Genomic DNA, 22,108 nt, shown 5'->3' on the forward strand with positions numbered 1-22,108 from the left:
GTCCTCAGCTCAGCAAACCCTGCCTCCTGACCCTGTAAGAAAAGCTCCCACCTTTTTTATGGCTATGCCTCATGGCTTGTGGGGGGCTTCCCTAGTGGCTCAGTGGTAAAGAATACGCCTGCAACGCAGGAGACATGGGTTCAGTCTCTGTGTCAGGATGATCCCCTGAGTAGGAAATGGCAACCCACTTCAGTATTCTTGCCTGGAAAATCCCATGGACAGAGGAGCCTGGCGGGCTACAGTCCATCAGGTCTCAAAGAGTCAGACCTGACTTAGGGACAAAACAACAAGCTTGTGAGATCTTAATTCCCTGACCAGGGATTGAATCCAGGCCTCTGCAGTGAAAGCACAGAGTCCTAACCATTGGACTGCCAGGGAATCCCCAAGAAATTTCCCATTTTACAGCTGAGAAAGCTGAGGTCTGGAGAGGATCAGGCACAGCCAGTGCCACCCAGCCCCACAAAACCAGCAGCACTGCCTGGCCAGTGTTTGACCTTTATTAGGAGGTGAGGTGAGGAGGAGGGCCCGACCTGGGTGCCTGCTCTCCGTCAGTGACCCCTCATCAGGAGTTAAGGCTCCAAGCAGCAAGTGAGAGGAGGGTGCCCAGCTGAAACAGTCGAGGCCTGGAGGCGGCCCCCGAAATCTGCCCGCTGATGGGCAGCCCAGGGGCCTAGGTGAGGCTGGTGTTGGAGCTGCTAGTGGCACTGCCCCGCTTCTGCAGGCAACGCACGGAGCTGGGGACCTGCAGGCCAGTCGTCACGTGGAAGCTGCCACACCACACCTGGGGGACAGTCAGGGCAGGGAGAAGGGGACAGACAGGCTCAGCAGGAAAGCCAACCCTCGCGCCACCCCACTCTTACTTCCCTGGGCCCCTGACAAGGCCTCACCGTGAACGCTGGGAGCAGCGGCTGTGTGAACTTGGCCTTGAAGGTGTGCAGCAGCTGTTTGGTACGACCATTGTAGAAGGACAGGAGGCCTGGAGTGGAGGGCCAGAGCGACAAAGGGACCAGTGAGAGAGGTTTGGGCAGAGAGAGAAGAGTGGAGAAGGGTGGCCAGAGAGGCCAGCGAGGGCTCGGAGGGGATCACCTTGATGGAAGTCGCAGTGCACGCCCAGGCAGTCGGGCACGGGGGCGTCCAGCATCTTGGCCTTGTTGGCATGTTTGGCAGTGAAGCTGACCTGCAGCCAGTTGTTGACGTGCAGGCACCAGGACGCAGCCGTCTTGCCCAGCTGCTCGAAGCGACCCAGGCTACGGTAGGCCACCCCCACACCAAACGCCTTGCTGTCTGGCTCGTAGCGCACCTCCCAGTAATGTTCCCCGCCGTCAATCAGCGTGTCCCCTGGGGGATGGGGCGGGCAGGGGGACTGGGTAGAATTGGCTCCTGGGTGCCCTTTCAAAATGGGCAGCCAGACCCCAGCTCTTTCCTTCAGATACTGCCCGGTCCCCAGCTATCCCATGCCTCCCTAGATACTAAGATACTAGATATCTGACTAAGCCCAGATAAGTCTCCAAGTCTCAGCTATCAGTTAACCTACACCCTCCCAGGATCCTGGATCCAGATTCTTGTGATTTCAGCGATTTTCCCATCCAGCTGTTCCTGCGCTGCAGCTTCTCCACCCACTTCTGCCCCACCAGACAGTAGCTCAGCTCCTCATTCAGCCCAGGAAACCAGCTACTCCCAGGACTTCCCTGGTGGGCCAGTGGTTAAGACTCCGCTCTCCCAGGGCAGGGGCCTGGGTTCCACCCCTGGTCAGGGAACTAGATTCCACATGCTACAACTAAGAGTTTGCACGCCACAACTAAAGATCCTGAGTGCCGCAACTGAGACCCGGCACAGCCAAATAATGAAAAAAGAAACCACCAACTCCCTAACTTCATCTCCCACCCTCATCGCCTCCCAGGTTATTACAGACCACACTGGCTTCCGCATAGATCCTGACCTTTCTCAAGGGTTTTTTCAGGACAGTGGTGATTTCCAGGAACTCCTGTTCCTCCTCAGACTCCAGCTTCTGCTTCACAGGACCCAATCAGTCCTGTGGTGCCAACCACACCTCTCACCCTAGTCATTCTCTCCACTTCTTAGACTCAGCTACTCTCTGGCTCCTCCACTCACCTTAAGCCACTTCCCCCAGCCCCTGTCTTGCTTCAGCTCCTCCACAAACCTGGCTAGCCACAGGCAACTATTCTTTCCAGCTACTCCCCGAGTCTCAGCTACTTCCTGGGTCTCATCTACCCCACAGACTTCAGGAAATTCCCCCTCAAGCTACTGCCCAGCCCTCCCCAGTCTAGAGTATCCATAAGTTCTGACTTTCCCCCAATGATTCCTCAGCCCCAAATCTTCCCATTCCCCTAAGGTCACAAAAACACATCACTGGTAGTGTTCCCACAGAAGCTTTTTTTGACACATGCCTCAGTTTCCCCAGCCACAGGAATTCGCTCCCACCAATCCCTATCAGGGCCCTGCCCAGACTTCTCTCTACTCCTGTCTTCCCTCCTCCTTACCCAGCACCGTGTAGGACTCAGCTGTGAAGCGATCCCGTCCCCCACGACCCGAGGGCATCCTCTTGGGAGACGGAGTACCTCTGTGGGTGACAGGGAGGGGGGAAGTCTCAATTCAGACCTCACTTCTCCCATAGGAGGGCTTCCCTGGTCCACTGCAGTCACCATGAACGTTTCATCTTTCCTGGGCTGTGTGTGGTTCTTTTCATACACAGGGTCTCTCATGTTGGAACATACCTGTGCCCTTCCTCATCTGGAAAAATCCTATTCGACCATCAAAACCCACTTCAAAGATTCCTCTCCCTTCATTCACTCTTTGGGCTCCCCCCACTCCATGTCCCTCCCTCTACCCCAGCCTTGACCACACTGGACTCTGTATGTCCATGTCCAGCTTGATCTCCTCCACCAGAGACTCAGGGAGGGGAGGGGGCAGGCTACCTGGCTGGGGAGTTGACGGGAGACGCCGTCCGCCCCTTGCCATCTTTCTCGCGAGCTTTGATATCCTGCACCTTCCCGCCCATGGCGTCCCACTCCACGGAGAGATCATCCACCCGCAGGTTCTGGTGGGATGTGGACGCATCCAGGCGGAACATGAACGCTGGGGCCGGGCAGACACAGGAGTCACAGAGATGGGAAAACCCAGAGACACAGAGAGAGACAGAGAGACAGACAGTGACCAAGACAGACCATGACAGGGACAGAGAACAGAAAGAAACAGAGAAATAGAGACTAAGACCAAGAGAGAGAAAGAGAGACAAGTGGACAAAGATTCAGAGATGGAGGGAGAGAGACAACAGGCAGAAAGGCACCAAAAGACGGGACAGCGAAGGGTGGGGAGGGCAGAACATGTAGCCAGAGGAGTGAAGGCCGAGGGCTAGTTGCCTAGAGGTCTCCCAGGTCTGAAGCCATTTTCAAACCACGGTGCTGCCCTGCGCTTTCACAGGGGGTTAATCCCAGAAAGGGGGCTGTGCTAAGGCATGACAGAGCTAAGCCAGAGTGCAGAAAGGACTTCCTACCCGAGCATGCAAAGATATCACTGTGGGGGGCTAAGAAATCTATCTTCAGTACTGATACCCTATTTCCAATTCTATAGAGCACTTAGCTATTCTTTTTGTGTTTTTTTTTTTTTGAAGAGTGAGTTAGAGAAAGAGAGAGGGGGGCAGTGTGTGTGTGCAAAAACCATCCAGGTATGATGCGATCAACTGCAAATGCAAAGAACAATACCAGGTTTATACCAGACACTCAGGCTAAGGAATCTACTATGGATTGGGCACTGAGCTTCCTGGCAACCAGGGCAAAAAGGGCCACAGAACCCTGATTAGAAGATTCTCATTAGATACCAGTCCCTGGAGCCCTGGGAGTGAGTGGTTATGGAGTCACAGTGAGGGGAGGTATGGGAGTCAGTCACCTGGTGTCTCCAGGGTCACTGGCTCAGAGAACTCGCCTGAAACGGCCTTATTACAGGCCTTCACACGGAAATTCATGTATTTCATGTCAAACTTGAGACCTGCAAGACAACAGAGAGGGCTTAATATTGTGTACTCTTTGAGTGAGTGATTAGAGGCCCTCGTGTCCCACAGTCATCCCACCACCTCTCATTCTAAGGAGCATCTTGTAGACCACAAGGTAACCCTGAGAAATCATCCCTGTCCTCATTCACCTGTGGGACTATGGATCACTTGGCTCCACCTCTAGTCCAGACTGGCTAATCAGGATGCTTTAAGGTTCAGTCACCACAATTGGTCCAGGGATAGGCACATGACCCAAACTGGCCAATCAGAATCTAACCTGGGACTCACTGATATTAGAGTGAGTGGAGTCCCTCTTTCCTCTGAACTAGCCAACTAGGCAGAGAAGGCAATGGCACCCCACTCCAGTACTCTTACCTGGAAAATCCCATGGACGGAGGAGCCTGGTAGGCTAGAGTCCATGGGGTCACTAAGAGTCGGCCACAACTGAGCGACTTCACTTTCACTTTCACTTTCATGCACTGGAGAAGGAAATGGCATCCCACTCCAGTGTTCTTGCCTGGAGAATCCCAGGGACAGGGGAGCCTGGTGGGCTGCCGTCTGTAGGGTCGCACAGAGTCGGACATGACTGAAGCGACTTAGCAGCAGCAGCAGCCAACTAGGAGGAAGCCACTCCTGGGAAAATTTGCCACCATGTTGGCAGCCCTACTTGAGAATGGCTGCTTTCTCAGAGCCAACAAGTGTCTAGAACTGAGCTGAGTGAGTCATATGCTGGAACTCCTGCATCTAGCCGTGACCAGTGCCTTAAAGATTTTCCCTAATAGTATCCTTTTTAAAAGTTATTAATTTCTTCTAATCTTAAAAAATGAAAGCAACCATTGAACTGTCTTCCCCCTCATGCAAAACCTCTTTGGAGATATGTCCAGGCATCTCTCAGTGGCTTCACTCCCTCTCTCTCTTCTGGGCTTGTCAGTCTTGTCATCTAGTAGGTTCTCCTGGCTGACTGCTCCTTCCTTCATGGAGCATTTTTCCTTGGCAGTCATGGCATTGCCCTCCACTGACTGCCCTCTCTGACTGCTCCCACTTGGTCGTCTTTGCAGGCTCCTCTGTACTCTCAAATGTTTGGGTGACTCAGTCTAAGACCCTGCTCACCGTTAAGACACTATCTGCCTACCCACAGGGCACACACAACTCAACCTCTAGCTCAGACCACATGTCCAGGTGCCCCGGGTGTTCCCTGCAGGATGCCTTCTCTGGGCATTCCAAACAGCACTCAGAAATCCATGTTCTGAAACCTCTCATAGGTCCCCTTGCCCTCAGAATAAAGTCCCTATTCCTCTTCTCCCCTTTCCCTACAGATGTTCCCTCGGCAAAGTTAACTAGTTCCAGACACAAAGGCTCAGTGTTCTGTCCTCTGAGCCCTTGATCAGGCAGTTCCTTGGCCTGGAACTCGGTCTCCCCGGCTTCTCTTTTGGGCCTCAGTTTGGCTGTTGCTTTCTTCAGGTGCCCACCCAGACGACCTCACCCTTTCTTGAATCCCCTCCTCTGAGTTCTGTAGTGTGCTCAGCAGCACCACCTACTGCCCCAGCGCTAAGTAAAACGTGTTAGACGCTCCATCGTGTCTGACTCTGTGACCCCATGAACTGTGTAGCCTGCCAGGCTCCTCTGTCCATGGGATTTCCCAGGTGAAAATACTGGAGTGGGTTGCTATTTCCTTCTCTAGGGGATCTTCCCGACCCAGGGATCAAACCCAGGTCTCCTGAATCGCAGGCAGATTCTTTACCCTCTAAGCCACCAGGGAAGCTAAGACTACCACCCAGAAGCCTTGGATTCTGAATCATGAACCTATCCGGCTTTTCACAGTGGGTGTCTGTTTCCTAGTCTGCAACCTAACAATCATTCTCCCCACACTGAGCAGGGTTCATGTAAGGATGAGATGGCCAAGGAATATAAGAACTTAATCAAAACCCTCCTGTCTTGCAAACAGTCAACAAGATAGTAGGTGGATTGCAAATAACCACATGGGTTATTTACATAGGTGAGTGAATTCATCATCTTCAGTATCACATGTCTTGTGAGGGATTCAACTTCCTGCCCTGAGGAATTCGCTCACTATGGATTTTGGAAAAGGCCAGAGGGGTAAAGTGGATGCATCCGGAAGCCTGTGATGGAGAAGCTCTATACTTTGATTGTGGTGTAGTTACACACATTTACATAGGGGATAAAATTGCATACAGGATTACACGTGTACATGCAAATCAGTGAGTGCTAAACTGGTAAAACTGATGAAAAGTAAATCAACCCTGCAGACTATACTCGTCAGCTTCCTGGTTCTGGTATTGAACTCTATTTATGTAAGCTGCCACTACTGGAGAAAGCTGAGTATGTACAATGTGTATATATTTCATTGTGTATATATATGATATATAGTATGTGCTCAGTCTGTCCAACTCTTTGTGACCCCATTGACTGTAGCCCGCCAGGCTCCTCTGTCCATGGGATTTCTCAAGCAAGAATACCGGAGTGGGTTGCCATTTCCTTCTCCAGGGGATCTTCCTGACCCAGGGATTGAACCCACATCTCTTAAGTCTTCTGCACTGGCAGGTGGATTCTTTACTACTAGTGTCACCTAGGAAGCCCCATGTGTGTGTGTGCATGTGTGTGTATACACAATGAAATATGATTCAGCCTTAAAAGGAAAGGAAACTAATGCCTGCTACAACATGGTGAACTTTGAGGACACGATGCTCAGTGACATAAGCCAGGCGTACTGTATGATTCCATCTATATGAGGAACTTAGAGTAGCAACATTCCCAGGGAGGGAAATTAGAATGGCGGGTGCCAGGGACTGGGCAGAGAGGAATGGAAATTAGTGTCTCCTGGGGGCAGAGGAATATCCTGCTGGTCCAGTGCTTAGGACTCTGTGCTTTCACTGCCAAGGGCACGGGTTCGATCCGTGGTCAGGGAACTAGGATCCTGCAAGCCATGTGGTAAGGCCAAAATTTAAAAACAAAACAAACAACAACAATAACAAAAACGAATGGGGACAGTTTCAGTTCTGCAAGCTGAGAAGTTCTGGAGATGAATGGTGGGGGTGATTGTAGCACAACATTACTAATGCACTGAATAGCTCGCCTGTTCACTTGAGGGTGACCGTGGTGGATTTTACGTTATGTGTATTTTGCCACAATAATTTTTTAAAAAGCCCGGGGAAAAATGGGATATGTTTATTTTGATTTCCATGCAAAGGATAAGCTGAGAGCTTCTCAGGCCCTCTTCTCGGCTGCTGGCTTTTCTTTCCTGCAATTAGTATGCTTATTATTAAGCTTGTATGCTAATTACAGATAGGGAGCAGGCTGATTATAGCCCAAGAGCCCTGGTGATAGTTATCTTGTCAGGGAGATTCTCCCCACCCTTGAGGGCTTCCCCTGGCTCAGGATGGTTTCTTAACTCATTAGGGACCCCTGATTTTACCCTCCTTCAGACCCTCCCCTACCAGCTGGATGGATTCCCCTAGTCCTGCTTTCGTATAACTGCCAAGGAAATCCTCAGAGCCTGGGAGGATGGTTCCCTGAACACCAGCTCTATGAGAGGAGGGATTCTCAAGCACTTTGCTTACTACTGTAAGGACAGTGCTTGGTATCCTGCAGAGACTAAGTCAAAATGAATGAATGAAGGAAATGGCAACCCACTCCAGTGTTCTTGCCTGGAGAATCCCAGGGACAGGGGAGCCTGGTGGGCCGGCCTCTATGGGGTCGCACAGAGTCGGACACGACTGAAGCCACTTAGCAGCAGAGATAAGACACCCTTTCCAGGTGCTTCACTCATCTGTAAAAAGCTGACAATAACACACTCACTGCTGTTGCTGCTGCTGCTAAGTCGCTTCTGGGTAAAATGCTTAGCACACAGTAAGCCCTCAGTACATGGTGCAGGGCTGTCCCCGGCATCGTTTTCCTTATTATATGTTACTCCCCATCAGCCCAGCAGAGGCATGAGGATGGTCCACGAACCCCAGGCGGACTGATGGGGAAAGCTGAGCTGCCCTTACCGGTCAGGGTGTATTCCGTTTGCCGGATCCCCTCGATGACCATCCAGGGCTGGTCCTCCTTGAGGCGGGGTGGGCCCTCAAAGTTGGTCCGCCGATATTCCAGCACGAAGTGGTCAATCTTGTTGTCCTCATCTGGCATGCGCCACACCAAGGTTACACAGTTGTCGGCCACTAGGGACTCGGCCAGGTCGATCACAGGGGCGCTAGGCACTGGCCCAGAACAGAGAAGAGAGGGGTGTCAGGGCGCGGGGCAGGGGGTGGGGGCAGAGAAGCCTGCAGGGGCGGGCCTGGCTGTAACCCTGCCCATACATTAGACCTTCTTGGGGTCTGGGTGTCCTCCCAATACCAGGATTAGGGGCGGGGCTTCTCTGGGTTCCGTAGCCTGGGGGTGGAGTCTCCTCAGGGTTTCACCAAAGGGTGTGGGGCAGAGAAGAGCTTTCTCAGGGTTCAACCAACGAATACTTGGGCTTCTCTGAATCCCACCATTTAGAGGTAGTAAGTTTCCAGAATGCTACCAACTGGGGTGTGGTCTCCATGGGATTCCACTCCTAGTGGGTGGGGATTCTTTAGGACTCTACCAACAGGGTGGGGCTTCCCTGTGGCTCCACCCACTAGGGGTGGGAATCCTCAGGGCTCCAAGTCAGGGCAGGACCTTCTGCAGTTTCCACAAATGGTTGACAGCCTTATTCTGATTGTCAGGCCTTGCCTGCGGCTCTCTCCTAGACTTTGGGATTTTTTCCCCCTATAATCCAGTGAGTTCCCGTCTCACCAGGCAGGAACGTGATTGCCTGCAACATCCTCCGCTCCTGTGCAAAGTCCACCATGAGATGACTCATGTTGTCGCTGACCTTGGCTTTCAGTGACAGCCGGAAGGCGGGGGCCATTGTCACACTGCAGGGAAGGAGGTGGAGGCAGCCTGCACACTGCAGGGAAGGAGGTGGACGCCCAGGCCTAGTCCCCCGAGGTGTGTGTAGGGGGCCCCCCTCCTCCTTGTTGCGGTCCGGTGCTCTGGGCCAAGGGACCCTCACCTGGGTGTTCCCACCTTCACAATGGGGGTGGGGCAATAGGGTGGGAGCCAGGTCCCAGCGTCTTACCCATCTTTGATTTGCTTGGCAGCCTAGAAAGAGGGACAGAACAAAAGCCAAAGAATTGCATTGGCTGAATCAGAAACCCACTACACAGACAGGAAGACTGAGGCCCAGCCGGATGTCCATGTGTCAAAGTGCCCCAGCATGGGGGCAGAAAACCTTAGCCAGACCCTGATGGGATGGGAGGTTCCCACCCCTATCCCCACCTCCTGCCTAGTGCCCAGTACATACAGGTGACTGATTTAGCAAATGAAAATATAGGCAACAAAGTTAAATTTCCATTGCAGATGAACAATTAATAAATATATACGTTTTAGCAGAAGTAGGTCCCATCCAATATTTCAGATATACTTACACTAAATATTGGATGTGACATATTACTAAAAAATTAATTCCTTGTTAAATTTTAATTTCAAATAAGGAATAAGTATTTTAGTGTAAATCTATCCCAGGTGACATTCGGGAAATACTTATACTAAACATTTGCATGAGATATACTAAAATTTTCATTCATTCTTTTTTTTTTAATTGGAGTATAATTTCTTTACAATGTTATATTAGTTTCTGCTGTACAACAAAGTGGATCAGCGGTATGGATACATATATACGTGCTCCCTCTTGGTCTCCTCTCCTGCCTTCTTCCCATCCCACCCATCTAGGTCATCGCAGAGCACCAAGCTGGGCTTCCTGTGAGTTTTAGATCTACCACAAAGAATTATGATTTTAGCATATGTCCTACCAATGATGTTTAGGATGTATTCAGGCTAAATCCTGCATGGGCCATAATCAGAGTAAAACATTACTCGTAGTTGATCTGAAATGCAAACGTATCTGGGTGGCCACTCTGGCTCCCGAGACGCCCACCTGGGGAAAGTCCTTGCTGTCAGTGGCCAGCAGGGTCTGGTTGGCTGTCTCCAGAAGCTCTTCGGAGCTCTCCAAGGCTCGTGTGCAGGCAGCCAGCTGGTTCTGCAGGTGCCATGCCACCAAGAGAAGAGACATCTTACTCCACGGCATCAGAGCCTCCCAGTGCTCCTCATCGCCTTAGGGATCTGGGGTACCATGTCCTTCTCCAACTCCAGGTGCGAAAGGGAGGCTAGAGGGGGTTTGGGCCTCTCTGCAGGTAGGACATCAGAACCATTTGGGGATCCCTTCCTTAGAAAAGGACATGTCCAGGGACTTCCCTGGTGGTACAGTGGCTAAGATTCCATGCTCCCAATGCAAGGGGCCTGGATCAATCCCTGGTCAGGGACCTACATTCCACATGCTGTAACTAAAGATTCCACATGCTGCAACGAAGACCCAGCATGTGGAATAAAATAAAATTCACTAAATAAAATAAGGGAATATTTTAAAAAAAGAAACAGACATGCCTAGGTCACATCTGAGCCTAGAGCTCCACATTTCTTGCAGATGGGCATCCAGGGTGCTAGGGGGTGGCCCAGGAAGTGCTGGTGTCGCCCTAGTAACCCCAGCTTGGAATCTGAGACCCCAGAGGAGCCATAGTGGGTGTTTGGCAAGCAGTGATGCCCTCAGATCTGAGGGACCAGTGGGAAGGGCTGAAAAATTGGAAGTGCGAGATGAAGACAGGTGGGGAGAACAGCCAGATGTAGGGGTGGGGCTGCAGCAAAGGAGGGGAGAAGGGATTAAGAGGGAGAGCAGGTGCGTGAGGGATGGATAGGTCATGGCCAGGGAGGGGGCTGGGAAGAGCCCAGGGAAAAGAGGAGGTGTGGCTGACACCACTGGACGGTCTGGCTTGGGACACCAGGGACACTGGAGGCCCCTCTGGGAAGGGGAAAGAGATGAGGGGCAGGTTCGGAGGAAGATGTTGAGGCCGGTCGGGCTCTGGGGAGTGTGCAGGGGATGGCATCTGGGAGGGGGTCTGGGAGAACACCCTCCCCCCGCCGAAATCACACATACCTGCAGCTCATAAGTGCGGCTGGCTCGGTCCTGCTTTATCTTCATGAGCATGCCCTCCTTCAGCTCCTCCAGGAGGGAGAAGAGGGACTGGAACTCGGCTTCCAGGTCCTCCTGCACCTTGGCCGAGTTTGCCTTGGAGAGACGAGGTGGGGTCAGAGCGGCCAGCACTGGCCAAGCTGCTGCTCAGATGGGCAGCAAGGCCCAGGGTCCCCAAAGGCAGGTTACCTCTATAGCTGCCCTTCCCCCTGCCCTGGGTGTAGGGGTGACTTCCTCACCTCCACGTTCAGCAGCATCTGCTTGAGGGAGTAAATGAAACTCTGGATCTCTTCATTTTTCACAGCCAGCGTTGTGATGATCTTCCTCAGAGCCTCCTGCCCCCAGAGAAGCATGCACAAACTAAGTCCCTCAGCCTGGCCACGGCTCCTTGACTTGAAGCTCCCCCTTTCTGTCCTCCAGGGACCCAGAGAAGGGATGTGGGAGCCACTGTGCCAAAAAGCTTGGGCACTAGCCAAGAGCAGGCCCTGGGTGGAGCTCTGGCCCTGCAGCCCTCAGGAGCAGCAGGCATCGGGCACATTGAGCCCGCCCATTTCACAGGAGAGGAAACTGAGGCTCTGAGAGAACTTCTCAGGAAGCACAGACCCTGAGCCCCAGCCAGGTCTGCCTGAGTGCAAAGGCTTCAGTCAGGTAACTATATCCTGAGGGGGGTGGGGGCATGATCGGGGTAAGGAGCTAGCTCCGGGAAAGAGACACCAGAGGAAAAGGATGCCCGCGGAACATGGGTTCATCTGGAAAAGGGGAGACGCTAGGGAATCAGGTAAGTGGAGAAAGGTAAGGAGATCTGGGGGAGGGGATGCCGGGAGAGGAGGCCGGCATGGGTGGGTGCTTCTAGGGTCCGCAGCCCAAACCCAGGCCTCCCACAGGTCCTTTTCCTGGGGGCACGGGATTGGTGGGGGTCACCTGTGCTGAGCTGGCGGGGCGCCCTCCGAGGCGGGGCGTGGCCAGGGTCGGGACACCTGGTCCGCAGTCCCGATGGAAGGCGTGGGTGATGGAGTCAAGGCTGGGTCCCCGATACTGCGGGGGTGGGGGAGGCCTGGGGGCCATGAAGGGGATGCGCCTGAACTCAGGCCAAGATGATGTGGGTCGTGGCTAGGGTGGGGGGCTGCGGCGTCCAGAATGGGGGCTAGATCCGGGCGTGGTTGCGGCGAGGGTGGGGCTCCGGCCGCAGAGCAGCTGGGGTCGGGGGAAGCTGGGAGGACGCTGCGGCATCACCTGGTCCCCCTCCTCTCGTCCACCCCCGCTTCGGACCGCGCCCTGCCCCGCCCGGGTCTTACTCTCTGGTCCTCCATGGCTGCAGCCCAGGTCGGCCCGGCCCGGCCCGCGGGCCCTACTCTCTCTTCCAGTCCCCAAGCTGCCTTTGCCGCTGCCGGTAGCCAATGGCCCGCCGAGCCCTCGCCGCCGCCGCCGCCGTGCCCCCAGTCAGCGCTCCATCACTGCCCGCAGCGCGCAGGCGCGCCCCTCGCTGCAAGCTGGGAAATGTAGTCTTTCTTGCGCTGGGGTCGCGGAAAGCCGAGACCCTCAGAGCCTGGGTCGTCGCAGGTGATATTGCTAATGATGCCTGGCCGGAGAGAGCGCAGAACTGGGAGGCAGGATGCTTGGGTTCAACTGCCTTGTGACCTTGAGCCTGTCCCTGGTTCTTCTGTGCCTCAGTCTCCCAACTCTTTCACCCCTGCAACTTCTCAGCTACCGCTCAAAATGGAATTTTATCACCACAGCTCCGGCCCTTCAGCGTGGCCCGTAGACCTGGCTCCACGACTACTCAAACTTCGCATTTACTGAAAAGCCAAAGTCTTTTGCCTAAGCGGATGTTCAGCTTCCAATGCTGCCTTTCTCTTCCCACATCACAGCTGAACACCTGTGCATCCCACAGAGCCCCAGGCTCTCACATCTCCTCCAGAAGCCCTGCCCAGAATCCATAGGGCTAGGAGGAGGCTGGTAAGCTCTGTGTATGACATGTGGGCAGAACACCACCACAGGGGCCTGTCTGTGAGTGATGGGAACAATTTTGCCAAGAACACTGACCTTCATCTTTCTGGTTGAAAAAAAAAGAAAAAAGGTCACACTGTGGTTGGGAGTGAGACATTGAGGTCTAGGAGTCTGCCCCCTCCTCCAGGGGTGGGTACAGCTAGCCAAGGGGTAATAGGTGCAGGGCTGAGAGAAAGTCTGGAGACTATGAAGCGCATTCCCCACCCACCCACCCACCTCCGGCCCTGCAAACTTCTCCCAGCTGTAGGGGCAGGTAACCCGCCTTACCTGCCCCAGGACTCAAAACCATTAGCAGAAATCCATTCCCCTGAACCCCAAAAGGAGACATCTTAGGGGCAAAATAATTGATGCTGAGACGCTGCCACTAGGTCCCCTGCTCAGGTCTGTGCCATCTGCTCCCCTCCCCACTCCTTCTCTCACCTGCCCCGCCATGTGTCCCTAGTCTAGGCATGTTTATGGAGTCTTTTTTTAAATATATTTTTTTATGTGGACCGTTTTTAAAGACTTTACTGAATGTGTTAACAATATTGTTTCTGTTTTGGACTTCTCTCGTGGTCCAGTGGTTGAGAACGTGCCTGCCAATGCAAGGGACATGGATTCGATCCCTGGTCAGGGAAGATTCCACATGCAACTAAGCCCACGGTCCACAACTACTGAAGCCCACGCACCTAGAGCCCGTGCTCCCCAACAGGAGACGCCCACATGCAGCCATGAAGACCCAGTACAGCCAAAGATGGATAAACAAATACAATTTTTAAATGTATATTTCAAAAATATATTGTTCCTCTTTTATGTTTTGGTTTCTCGGCTTCCCGGCTTGTGGGCTCTTAGGTCCCCAACCAGGGACTGAACCCGCATGGCCTGCATTGGAAGGCCAAGTCGTAACCTCTGGACGGCCAAGGAAGTCCCTCTGTAGTCTTTTAGGAAGATTTTCACTCACTTTATCTCCATCACATACACGTATTGCCTTTCGCCTTGGAAAAAAAAAAGAGGGAAACTGAGGCACAAGTGACAGGAAGCGGAGCCCCAGCAGTAGTGGCCACCGGATGTCTGCTGGCTGGCCTGGGTGTCACCTATGCCTCTGTGGTGGGGGCGGAGTGTCACCTATGCTTCTGTGGCAGGAAGTCTGTCTCACGGGAGGGGAAAGGGGGTGGCAGGGCGCCAGCTGGGAGAGAGGAGCCTGATGGGCCAGGAATGGGGTCCCCAGGCACAATGCTGGTCCTCCTGGTGCAGTTCTGGGGTGAGTATCTGAATCTCCCCACCTTGGCCCCCATCCTGTTGTGACTCGTCACTCCAGCTGCCTGCCCCTCCTGTTCAGAGCCCCCTTGAAACCTTAGTCTCTCCGCTCTGCCAAATACACCCTGTCTCTCTCCCTGATACTCAGAACTTTACAAGGGTTGAACTCTGTGTGTGTGTTAGTTGCTCAGTAGAGTCCAGCTCTTTGCAACCCATAAGCTGTAGCCTGCCAGGCTCCTCTGCCCATGGAATTCTCCAGGCAAGAATACTGGAATGGGTTGCCATTTCCTTCTCCAGGGGATCTTCCCCACCCAGGGATTGAACCCAGGTCTCCTGCATTGCAGGCAGATTCTTTGCTATCTGGGCTCCCAGGGAAGCCCACAAGGATTGAACGGTTCTAGCTAAAATCCACAGAGGGAGCCTTAGGATAAAATTCACACCGGGACCTGCCTATGAGCCTTGTATGAGCTGGCCCTGCTGGCCGCTCTGTTCTCTGTGCTCTCTGCATTCCCTCTCTCTCCCCCATGGCCAGTCTGCTGACTCTTTTTTTTTTCTTTTTTCATCCCAACACATTGAGCTTGATCCTACGTCTGGGACCTTTGCACCTTCTGTTCCCTCTGCCTGGAATACTCTTCCCTGCATCTCCTCTCTTTAGGGTCAGCTGCAACTCCACCCCAAATGCCAGGAACTTGACAGCAACTCACCCCTTCTAGGGGGGCATCTAACAGGTACCCCAGACTTCCCATGGCCAAAAGCAAACTCTTTCTTTCCCCTCTAGCCCTGCTTCTTCTACTCGGTGTCCCTCATCTTTTTTTTTTTTTTTTTTTTGGCTGTGTGGCATGTGAGATTAACTTAGTTCCCCAATCAGGGATCAAACGCACACCCCCTGCAGTGGAAGCTCGAGTCTTAAACACTGGACCGCCAAGGAAGGCCCTCAGTGTCCCCCATCTTGGCCTAAAGTCGCCACCATTCACAAAGTCCCTCAGCCTAAGAACCTTGGAAATCTGCCACTATCTCTCTTTCCCTCCCTCCCAATTCAGTTCTTCTTTTTTTTTAATATTTATTTTTAAACTTTTTATTTTGTGTTAGAGTATAGCTGATGAACAGTGTTGCGACAGTTTCAGGGGAACAGCAACCAACTCAGGTCTTATAGTTCTTTTGCAGGCAACTTTCAAAATCTGTTCAAACACTGACCTCTTCTTTCCCAGGGTCTGGGTCCCATCACTGGTCTCCTGGACCCTGGTTTCTTGGCCATCCTGACCGCACCCTCCCCACCCCACCCCTGCCCCATGAAGATCACAGTCCGTTCTCACCATGGCAATGGTTGTGATTTTTTTAAAACTTTAACTGGACCACACTTCCTCCCTGCTCCCGTGGTTTCCCATCACGCTTAGATAAAAAAGTACACTGCTCCACTTTCCCCACCCCCACCCACCTCCCCACCTCTGTCATACTCCACCCACACAGCCCACAGGTCTCTAAAAGCCATGCCCTGCTGACTTCTCTGATCCCACTTCCTCCCTCTCTCCCCCTCACATGCTGTGCTCCAACCCTGGGGCCTCCTCCCTGTTCCGCCAACTCACCAGGCCCTGTCTAGCCCCAGGACCTTTGCATGACCCATTCCTTACGGACGACTGACTACTTCTTTCGTTTTTTTAAGATTTATTTTATTTGTTTATGCCTGTGCTGGGTCTTCATCGCTGCACTCAGACTTTCTCTAGCTGCGGCAAGCAGGGGCTACTCTCTAGTTGCGGTGCTTGGGCTTCTCATTGCAGTGGATTCTCTTGTTGCAGAGCACGGGCCTAGTTGTCCCACAGCACGTGGGATCTTCCCCAACCAGGGATCGAACCCGTGTCTCCTGCATTGGCAGCTGGATTCTTAACTGTACCACCAGGCAAGCCCCGAATACATCTTACCATTCACATCCCTGCTCAAATGTCACCTCCTCTGAGAGGCCCTCCCTGATCACCCTCTATAAGGACACCCTCTCATTTCATCCTTATCATCTCTTGCCACTCCCCATTCCTTTCCTCCATCGATTCTCATTTCATGACTTCCTGTGTCTCTCCCCCGAGACTGTTGGCTCCACAAGGGTAGGGGCTTTTGTCTGTCTCAGTTACCCATGTGTCTGTGTCCACAGGGTCCAGATCAGGGTCTGGCACACTCCAGGCAATCTTTCTGTGGCTGAGAGCCAGACATGTCATAGAGTTCACCTTGAAATCTCACAAGTGCTGAGAGACTTATACCCATTTCACAGATGGGGCCATGGAGGTTCAGCAAGAAATGACCTTGCAAAGATCACACAGACAGTAAGCTTTCAGGCTCTCACTGCCTTATTCCTGTGGTCTGGCTAGGGAAGTAAGTCACGCACACACACATACACACTCACACACACACTTAAGAAGGTCTCACTCACTTCTTCTTTCCCCCAGTCCTGCAAGGAGTCACAGGCCTGACTGTGCAGCAGGCACCGAAGTTGTTGCAGGTGAGACAGGACAGCCAGGTGACTCTGGCCTGCCAGGTGATGCAGGACCTGGCCTGGGAGCAGCTCCGTGTCGAGTGGATCAAGGACGTTGACATCCTTTGCCAGACGCACATCATCAATGGCAGTCTGAGCGAGGATGTCTGTGGGCCTCAGGGATGGCTCTCCTGGCAGCCGCCGGGCAACCTCACCCTGCAGCTGAACCACCTGAGCCTCAATGACAGTGGACTCTATGTGTGTGGGGCAACCGTGGAGATCCCTGATTGGGAGGAGGCCCAGGGCAACGGGACGCAGCTCCTGGTGGAGACAGGTATGAGAGCATGGGGTTGGGGGGCAGGGGTGTAAGCCAGGGAGGACTTGGAACTTCTAGAAATCTTAAGCTTCTAGAATCTCAAACTCCTAGCAACTAAATTCTCTAAATCAGATTCCTAGAAACAGTCTGCAGATGCAGACAGTTTCTGTCGTGATGACTCCACTCTGCTGCTACAGTGTGAAAGTCTCCATAGACATGCTTAAGGGAATGGGAGGGCCTGGGTGCCAATAAAATTTTATTTAAAAAAAAAAAAAAACACAGAGGGCTGAATTTGACTCACAGGCTGTAGTTACTCCGCCCTGCTCCAGTATATCACAATCATAAACACTCTTGAACGGTTCCATAAACTGTGTTATTCAAATATAACCTCCGTACAGAGAAATGCCCATACCGCAAGTGGCTGGCTCGTGGATATCTTAGTCTGTTAGATCACTGATAAAACACTGCAGACTGGGTGGCTTATAAACCTCATATTTATTTCTCAGAATTCTAGAGATTGGAAATCCAAGATCAAAGCGCCAGCAAGGTCGTGCTCTGGTGAGCAGCCTCTTCCTGGTTCATAGCCTGCACCTTCTAGCCGTGTCCTCATGTAGCAGCAGGGGGCTGGGGAGCTCTTTAGGGTCCCTTTTACTGAGGGATGCTGTGCCACACTGCGTGTGGGATTTTAGTTCAGCAACCAGGGACTGAACTGCACCACCTTCCCTGGAAGGGCAGAGTCTTAACCACTGGACGGACCACCATAAGAGCACTGATCCCATTCATGAAGGCTCTACCCTCTACCTAACCACCCCCCAAAGGCCCTGACCTCTCATTACCCTCATATTAGAGGTTAGGATTCAACATATGAATTTTGGAGGGATGTATACAAATAATGGGCTTCACTGGTGGCTCAGTGGTAAAGAATCTGCCTGTGATGCAGGAGATCTCTGGCTTGGGGAGATCCCCCTGGAGAAGGAAATGGCAACCCACTCCAGTATTCTTGCCTGGGAAATCCATGGAGAGGGGAGACTGATGGGCTATAGTCCAAAAGAATAGGACATGACTGGCTGACTAAACAACAAGAATGCAAATCACAGCAATGGATTCTCACAACCTGCACACACTTGGGTGCTCACCACCCTGCTCAACACACGTATCTGCCTCCTTATAAATGCCATCCCCCCCCACTATTCTGACTTATAGCAGCATAAATCTATTTTAACTGGCTTCCTGTTTTACTTAGTGAAATCATAGAGTGCATTCTGTGTCCGACATCTTTCACTCAACACTCTGTGAGGCTCCTCTGTGTCAGTATGTGGAGCAATGGCTCGTCCTTTTCCTTTGCTGTGCAGTGCCCTCCATCACCACTGGTCAGTCCAGTTTCCTACTGATGGCTATTTTGACAACTTCTGGGTTTGGGCTATTATAAATAAGACCTCTATGAACAATCTAGAACTTCTTTTTAAAAATATTTTTTTGGCTGCACTGTGGGAGCATGTGGGATCTTAGTTCCCCGATCAGGGATCAAACCCACACCTCCTGCATTGGAAACATTGGAGTGTTAACCACTGGACCATCAGGGAAGTCCCTAGAACTTGTCTTTTGGTCAACATATGGACACAGTTGTATTGTACCGAAAACAATTCTAGAATCTCAAACCATAAAGCAGAATCTTGCAGTTTGAGAATCCTAGGGGTATAAATTCTAAGCTCCGAGAATTGCAGCATATGTTATCCATGGGGACTGTCACCCCTAAGAAGGTAAACATTGGTTCTTGGGAGCAAAGAAAATCTTATCCTTTTATGTATAAAGCAGAGATATGCAGATAGCCCACAGATTTATAGCATATCTGTGGTATTAACATTTCATGAGGGAACAAATGAAGGTTCTTAGAAAGCCTTCTTAGGGGACTGATAATGAAAAAAAGGCTGAGAAACACTGAAACAAAGACATGGAAGATTCTAGAATCTTAGAATTGTAGGGTCTGAAATACTTTGAATAGATAACTCTTAGCCTTTTGCAATCACAGAGTATGTAAGAGCAGAAAACTCTAGAATTCCAGGACCTAGAATTGAAAGCCAGTGACTGTCGGGACTTCCCTGTGGTTGTCCAGTGGTCAGGACTCCATGCTTCCACTGCAGCGGGCACGGCTTCAATTCCACAGGGCCAAAAATAAAACACATACACAAAACAAACAGACAAGAAAGAAAACCATTGACTCTCAAGGCTGGAAGGAACTTTCCAGATTAGCTTAGCCAGCAGCCTCCTTTCACAGAGAATAAAGCTAAGGCCCAGCCAGGGCCAAGACACGTCCAGCCACCCACACATGCCGGGATGCAGGCAGCTTTCTCCAGAGCCCGACTCACACATTTCCCCAACTCTGCCTGACACCCACATAAGGGCCAAACCCTGCAGAGTTTGCAAGTTGACCTGTTGCGGTCTTGTGCTCTCCACTGTTTCTCAGGGCCTTGGGCATCTGCCTGGCTCCTATCAGGCAAAATGAAGCACCACTCAGATTCCTAGCTTCAAGAGATGCCCATTTCTTTCCAGCTGGCAGGATCTGCCCACTGCCTGCCTCCAGGGCGGTGTGTTATGGCCACCCCACCACCGCCCCCCCCCCAACCCTTGGCTTCCAGGGACAAGGGGGCCAATTACCAATTAGCAGAGGCGGGGGTAGCGGAGGCACCAGGCTGAGAGTTGTTGGCAGCTGTGAGGGAGCGAGGCTGGGTCGGCCGGGATTCAGCTCTGCACAGCTGGCTTCCCCATCGGAAGCCACCCCCCCCCCCAACCCCGGGATCACTGCCAACTTCAGACCGTGGAAGATGAAGGGGCTAGGAACTCTGGGTCTTGTCTTGGTCACAGGAGAAAGTGCCTTGGCTGGAGTTCCTGTCAATTACACAGACCTGAAAGCACATCCCCACTGGGCGATTCACTTGCTCTGTGACCTTATGCTAGTGACTTGACTCTTTTGTGCCTGTTTCTTTAGTTATCAAAATTCAGATAATAGTGCTTTCTCATCAGACTAGGTGAATTTATTTATTATATATATATATATATATATATATATATATATATATATATATATATATATATTTTCCTGTGCCAGGTCTTAGTTGCAGCATGCAGAATCTTTGTTTCAGCATGTGAACTCTTAGTTCTGGCATGTGGGATCTAGTTCCCTGACCAGGGATCGAAACTGGGGCCCCTGCATTTGGAGTTCAGAGCCTTAACCACTGGACCACCAGGGAAGTCCCCAGATTATATGACTTTAAAGTGATTATATCTAAAGAGTTTATTACCGGGTCTGGAATGTATTCACAATAACCCAGCAAGATAGGCATGCTTAGTCTCATTTTTCAGAAGAGGAAAGAGGTTTAGAGCAAATACTTGCCTGAACTCACAGCATAGGAGGTGCAAGAACCCTGAGGTTCCACACGGGGTAGAGGGGCTGTTATCCTAAAGGGGTGCAGGATGCTGAACTCAAAGGTGAGCTCGCCTGAGACACAGGTTTCTTCTCCGCAGGTGGCTGGCTACAGGACCAAAGCTTCTCAGGTGAGCTCCGTCTACCTGACCCTCCTTCAGCTCCGCCCCGCCCCTCGGCCCCGCCCTCCGGTAGCCCGCCAACCATCCCCTCTCCCATTCCAGGCCTCTACTTCGCGCCGCTGGTGACGGGGGCCGTGGCCGTGGCAGTGGCCGCTTTCGCTCTGGGCGCTGGGATCTGGGGCCGCCGCCGCTGCCGGAACAGGGATGCAGGTAAGGAACCGCGCAGGTAGCTGCGCGGAGGACGGAAGGTTCCCAAGAGCACCGCCAACCCCTGGCGATCGCGCCCCCTCGTTGCGAAAGCTGGAACTGCAGCTGCTTGACTAGGCGGGAACGCATCCCCTTCTGACTTTGATACCTGCTCCTTTCGGAAGGAGGGAGGGCGAGGCTGGGGGGCAGAGAAGGGGAATGGATGAGGAAGGCTGGCCCCTACACCCGTGTGTTTTCAGGGGCAAAGACAAAGCACCCAGAAAGTGGGCTGGAGAGGACCAGGCTCTCTTAAATGACTGTCCCCTCTTGGTGTTATCTCTCACCCATCCCCCAATGCAGGCAGTCCAATCTACAGCAACGTCCTATACCGGCCCCGGAGCGCCCCAAGGAAGAGTGAAGCATGGCCTGTGGAAAGGAAGGTGCTGGACAGTGAGGATCAGAAGGGCCAAAGCTTCTACTCGATCTCTTTCCCCCAGCGCCCCACCCCCAAGTCGCATCTGGCTCCCAAATCTTGCTCCAGTCCCAGACCCATTCACCCCATCTCTGCAGTCAGAATCTCTCCTGGCCCAGGCTCCTCTAGGCAGCCAAGGTCAAGAGGCTTCCTTGAAGTGGGAAGAGAAATCAGAACCCCAGGAGAGCCAGAGAAGACCTCCCCCCAGCGACTATATAAAGATGTGACTTATTCCTAGGGGATCACAGAGTCCAGCAGTTTATCCTAGAGACCCCGTACTTGTTTTTATGATAGACCTCTCCCTTGTCCCAAGAACATCCAATAAAGGTTCATGAAGAAAGCAAAGCCAGTATCCGTGGCAATTTGGCAGTGCTAGAGATTTGAGCCATCAGGGAGTCATCTGGGGGTGTGGTCCTGGAGGACGACTCTGGTGAGGGGGCTTGAAAGCTTTCCCCCTCTTATCCTTGGAGGGTCATGTCCAATTAGCAGAGAAGTGATGTCCCTCACTTCCAAACAGTGCCTGGAGCTGGAAGCATGCCCCCTCCCCAACTGGTGTCTACCCCCTCCCTAGGCAGGCTTGGAGTTAGGGGGGTGAGGGGGGAGATTGGGGCTTCCTGGCATTTGTCAGCTCACCCCCCACACCCAGGGTCTCCTGCCCGGGACTATCACCTTGAAGTGACACCAGCTGAGCCTGGCTCCCTTCCCCCACGTCTGCTGTTTCCATGGGGACAGATGTCCTTTTCGGCAGCCCGTGGCCACAGGCCCAGGATAGGAAGGAGGGGCGGGGTGGGGGCAGGGTTGGCCTGAGAGCCTTGCCCCCTCGGTTTCGCTGT

At 52.5% G+C, this 22,108-nt stretch overlaps 2 protein-coding genes, 1 long non-coding RNA gene and 1 other non-coding gene across 5 annotated transcripts; 2 read left to right on the plus strand and 2 right to left on the minus strand.

The window, feature by feature from the left end:
* Positions 1–483: 483 nt before the first annotated feature.
* On the minus strand, positions 484–12,547 carry FSD1 (fibronectin type III and SPRY domain containing 1). Of its 2 annotated transcripts, XM_069589414.1 has the most exons (13): positions 12,353–12,547; positions 11,297–11,392; positions 11,022–11,153; positions 9,969–10,070; positions 9,111–9,133; positions 8,786–8,907; positions 8,017–8,226; positions 3,907–4,005; positions 2,937–3,096; positions 2,502–2,581; positions 1,087–1,338; positions 888–976; positions 484–781 (listed from the first exon to the last, which is right to left on the minus strand). In XM_069589414.1, the coding sequence occupies exons 1-13, from the start codon at positions 12,365–12,367 to the stop codon at positions 671–673; spliced, it is 1,491 nt and encodes a 496-aa protein (XP_069445515.1). In that variant the 5' UTR covers positions 12,368–12,547; the 3' UTR covers positions 484–670. The 2 variants fall into 2 exon arrangements, with proteins under 2 accessions (XP_069445515.1, XP_069445516.1); XM_069589415.1 differs by having other exon boundaries at positions 659–781; positions 888–1,338; positions 12,353–12,506.
* Positions 12,548–12,793: 246 nt separating this feature from the next.
* LOC138440255 (uncharacterized) lies at positions 12,794–13,854 on the plus strand. The gene is made up of 2 exons (XR_011256978.1): positions 12,794–13,013; positions 13,625–13,854. It is a non-coding gene; the product is annotated as an uncharacterized lncRNA (long non-coding RNA).
* Positions 13,855–14,224: 370 nt separating this feature from the next.
* TMIGD2 (transmembrane and immunoglobulin domain containing 2) lies at positions 14,225–21,620 on the plus strand. Its single transcript, XM_069589418.1, has 5 exons — positions 14,225–14,304; positions 16,733–17,092; positions 20,597–20,626; positions 20,720–20,827; positions 21,164–21,620. The coding sequence occupies exons 1-5, from the start codon at positions 14,259–14,261 to the stop codon at positions 21,511–21,513; spliced, it is 894 nt and encodes a 297-aa protein (XP_069445519.1). The 5' UTR covers positions 14,225–14,258; the 3' UTR covers positions 21,514–21,620.
* On the minus strand, positions 20,250–20,322 carry TRNAW-CCA (transfer RNA tryptophan (anticodon CCA)). The gene has a single exon. It is a non-coding gene; the product is annotated as a tRNA-Trp (tRNA).
* Positions 21,621–22,108: the final 488 nt, after the last annotated feature.

The sequence above is a fragment of the Ovis canadensis genome, chromosome 5, assembly GCF_042477335.2.
Source record: "Ovis canadensis isolate MfBH-ARS-UI-01 breed Bighorn chromosome 5, ARS-UI_OviCan_v2, whole genome shotgun sequence".
Taxonomy (NCBI): domain Eukaryota; kingdom Metazoa; phylum Chordata; class Mammalia; order Artiodactyla; family Bovidae; genus Ovis; species Ovis canadensis.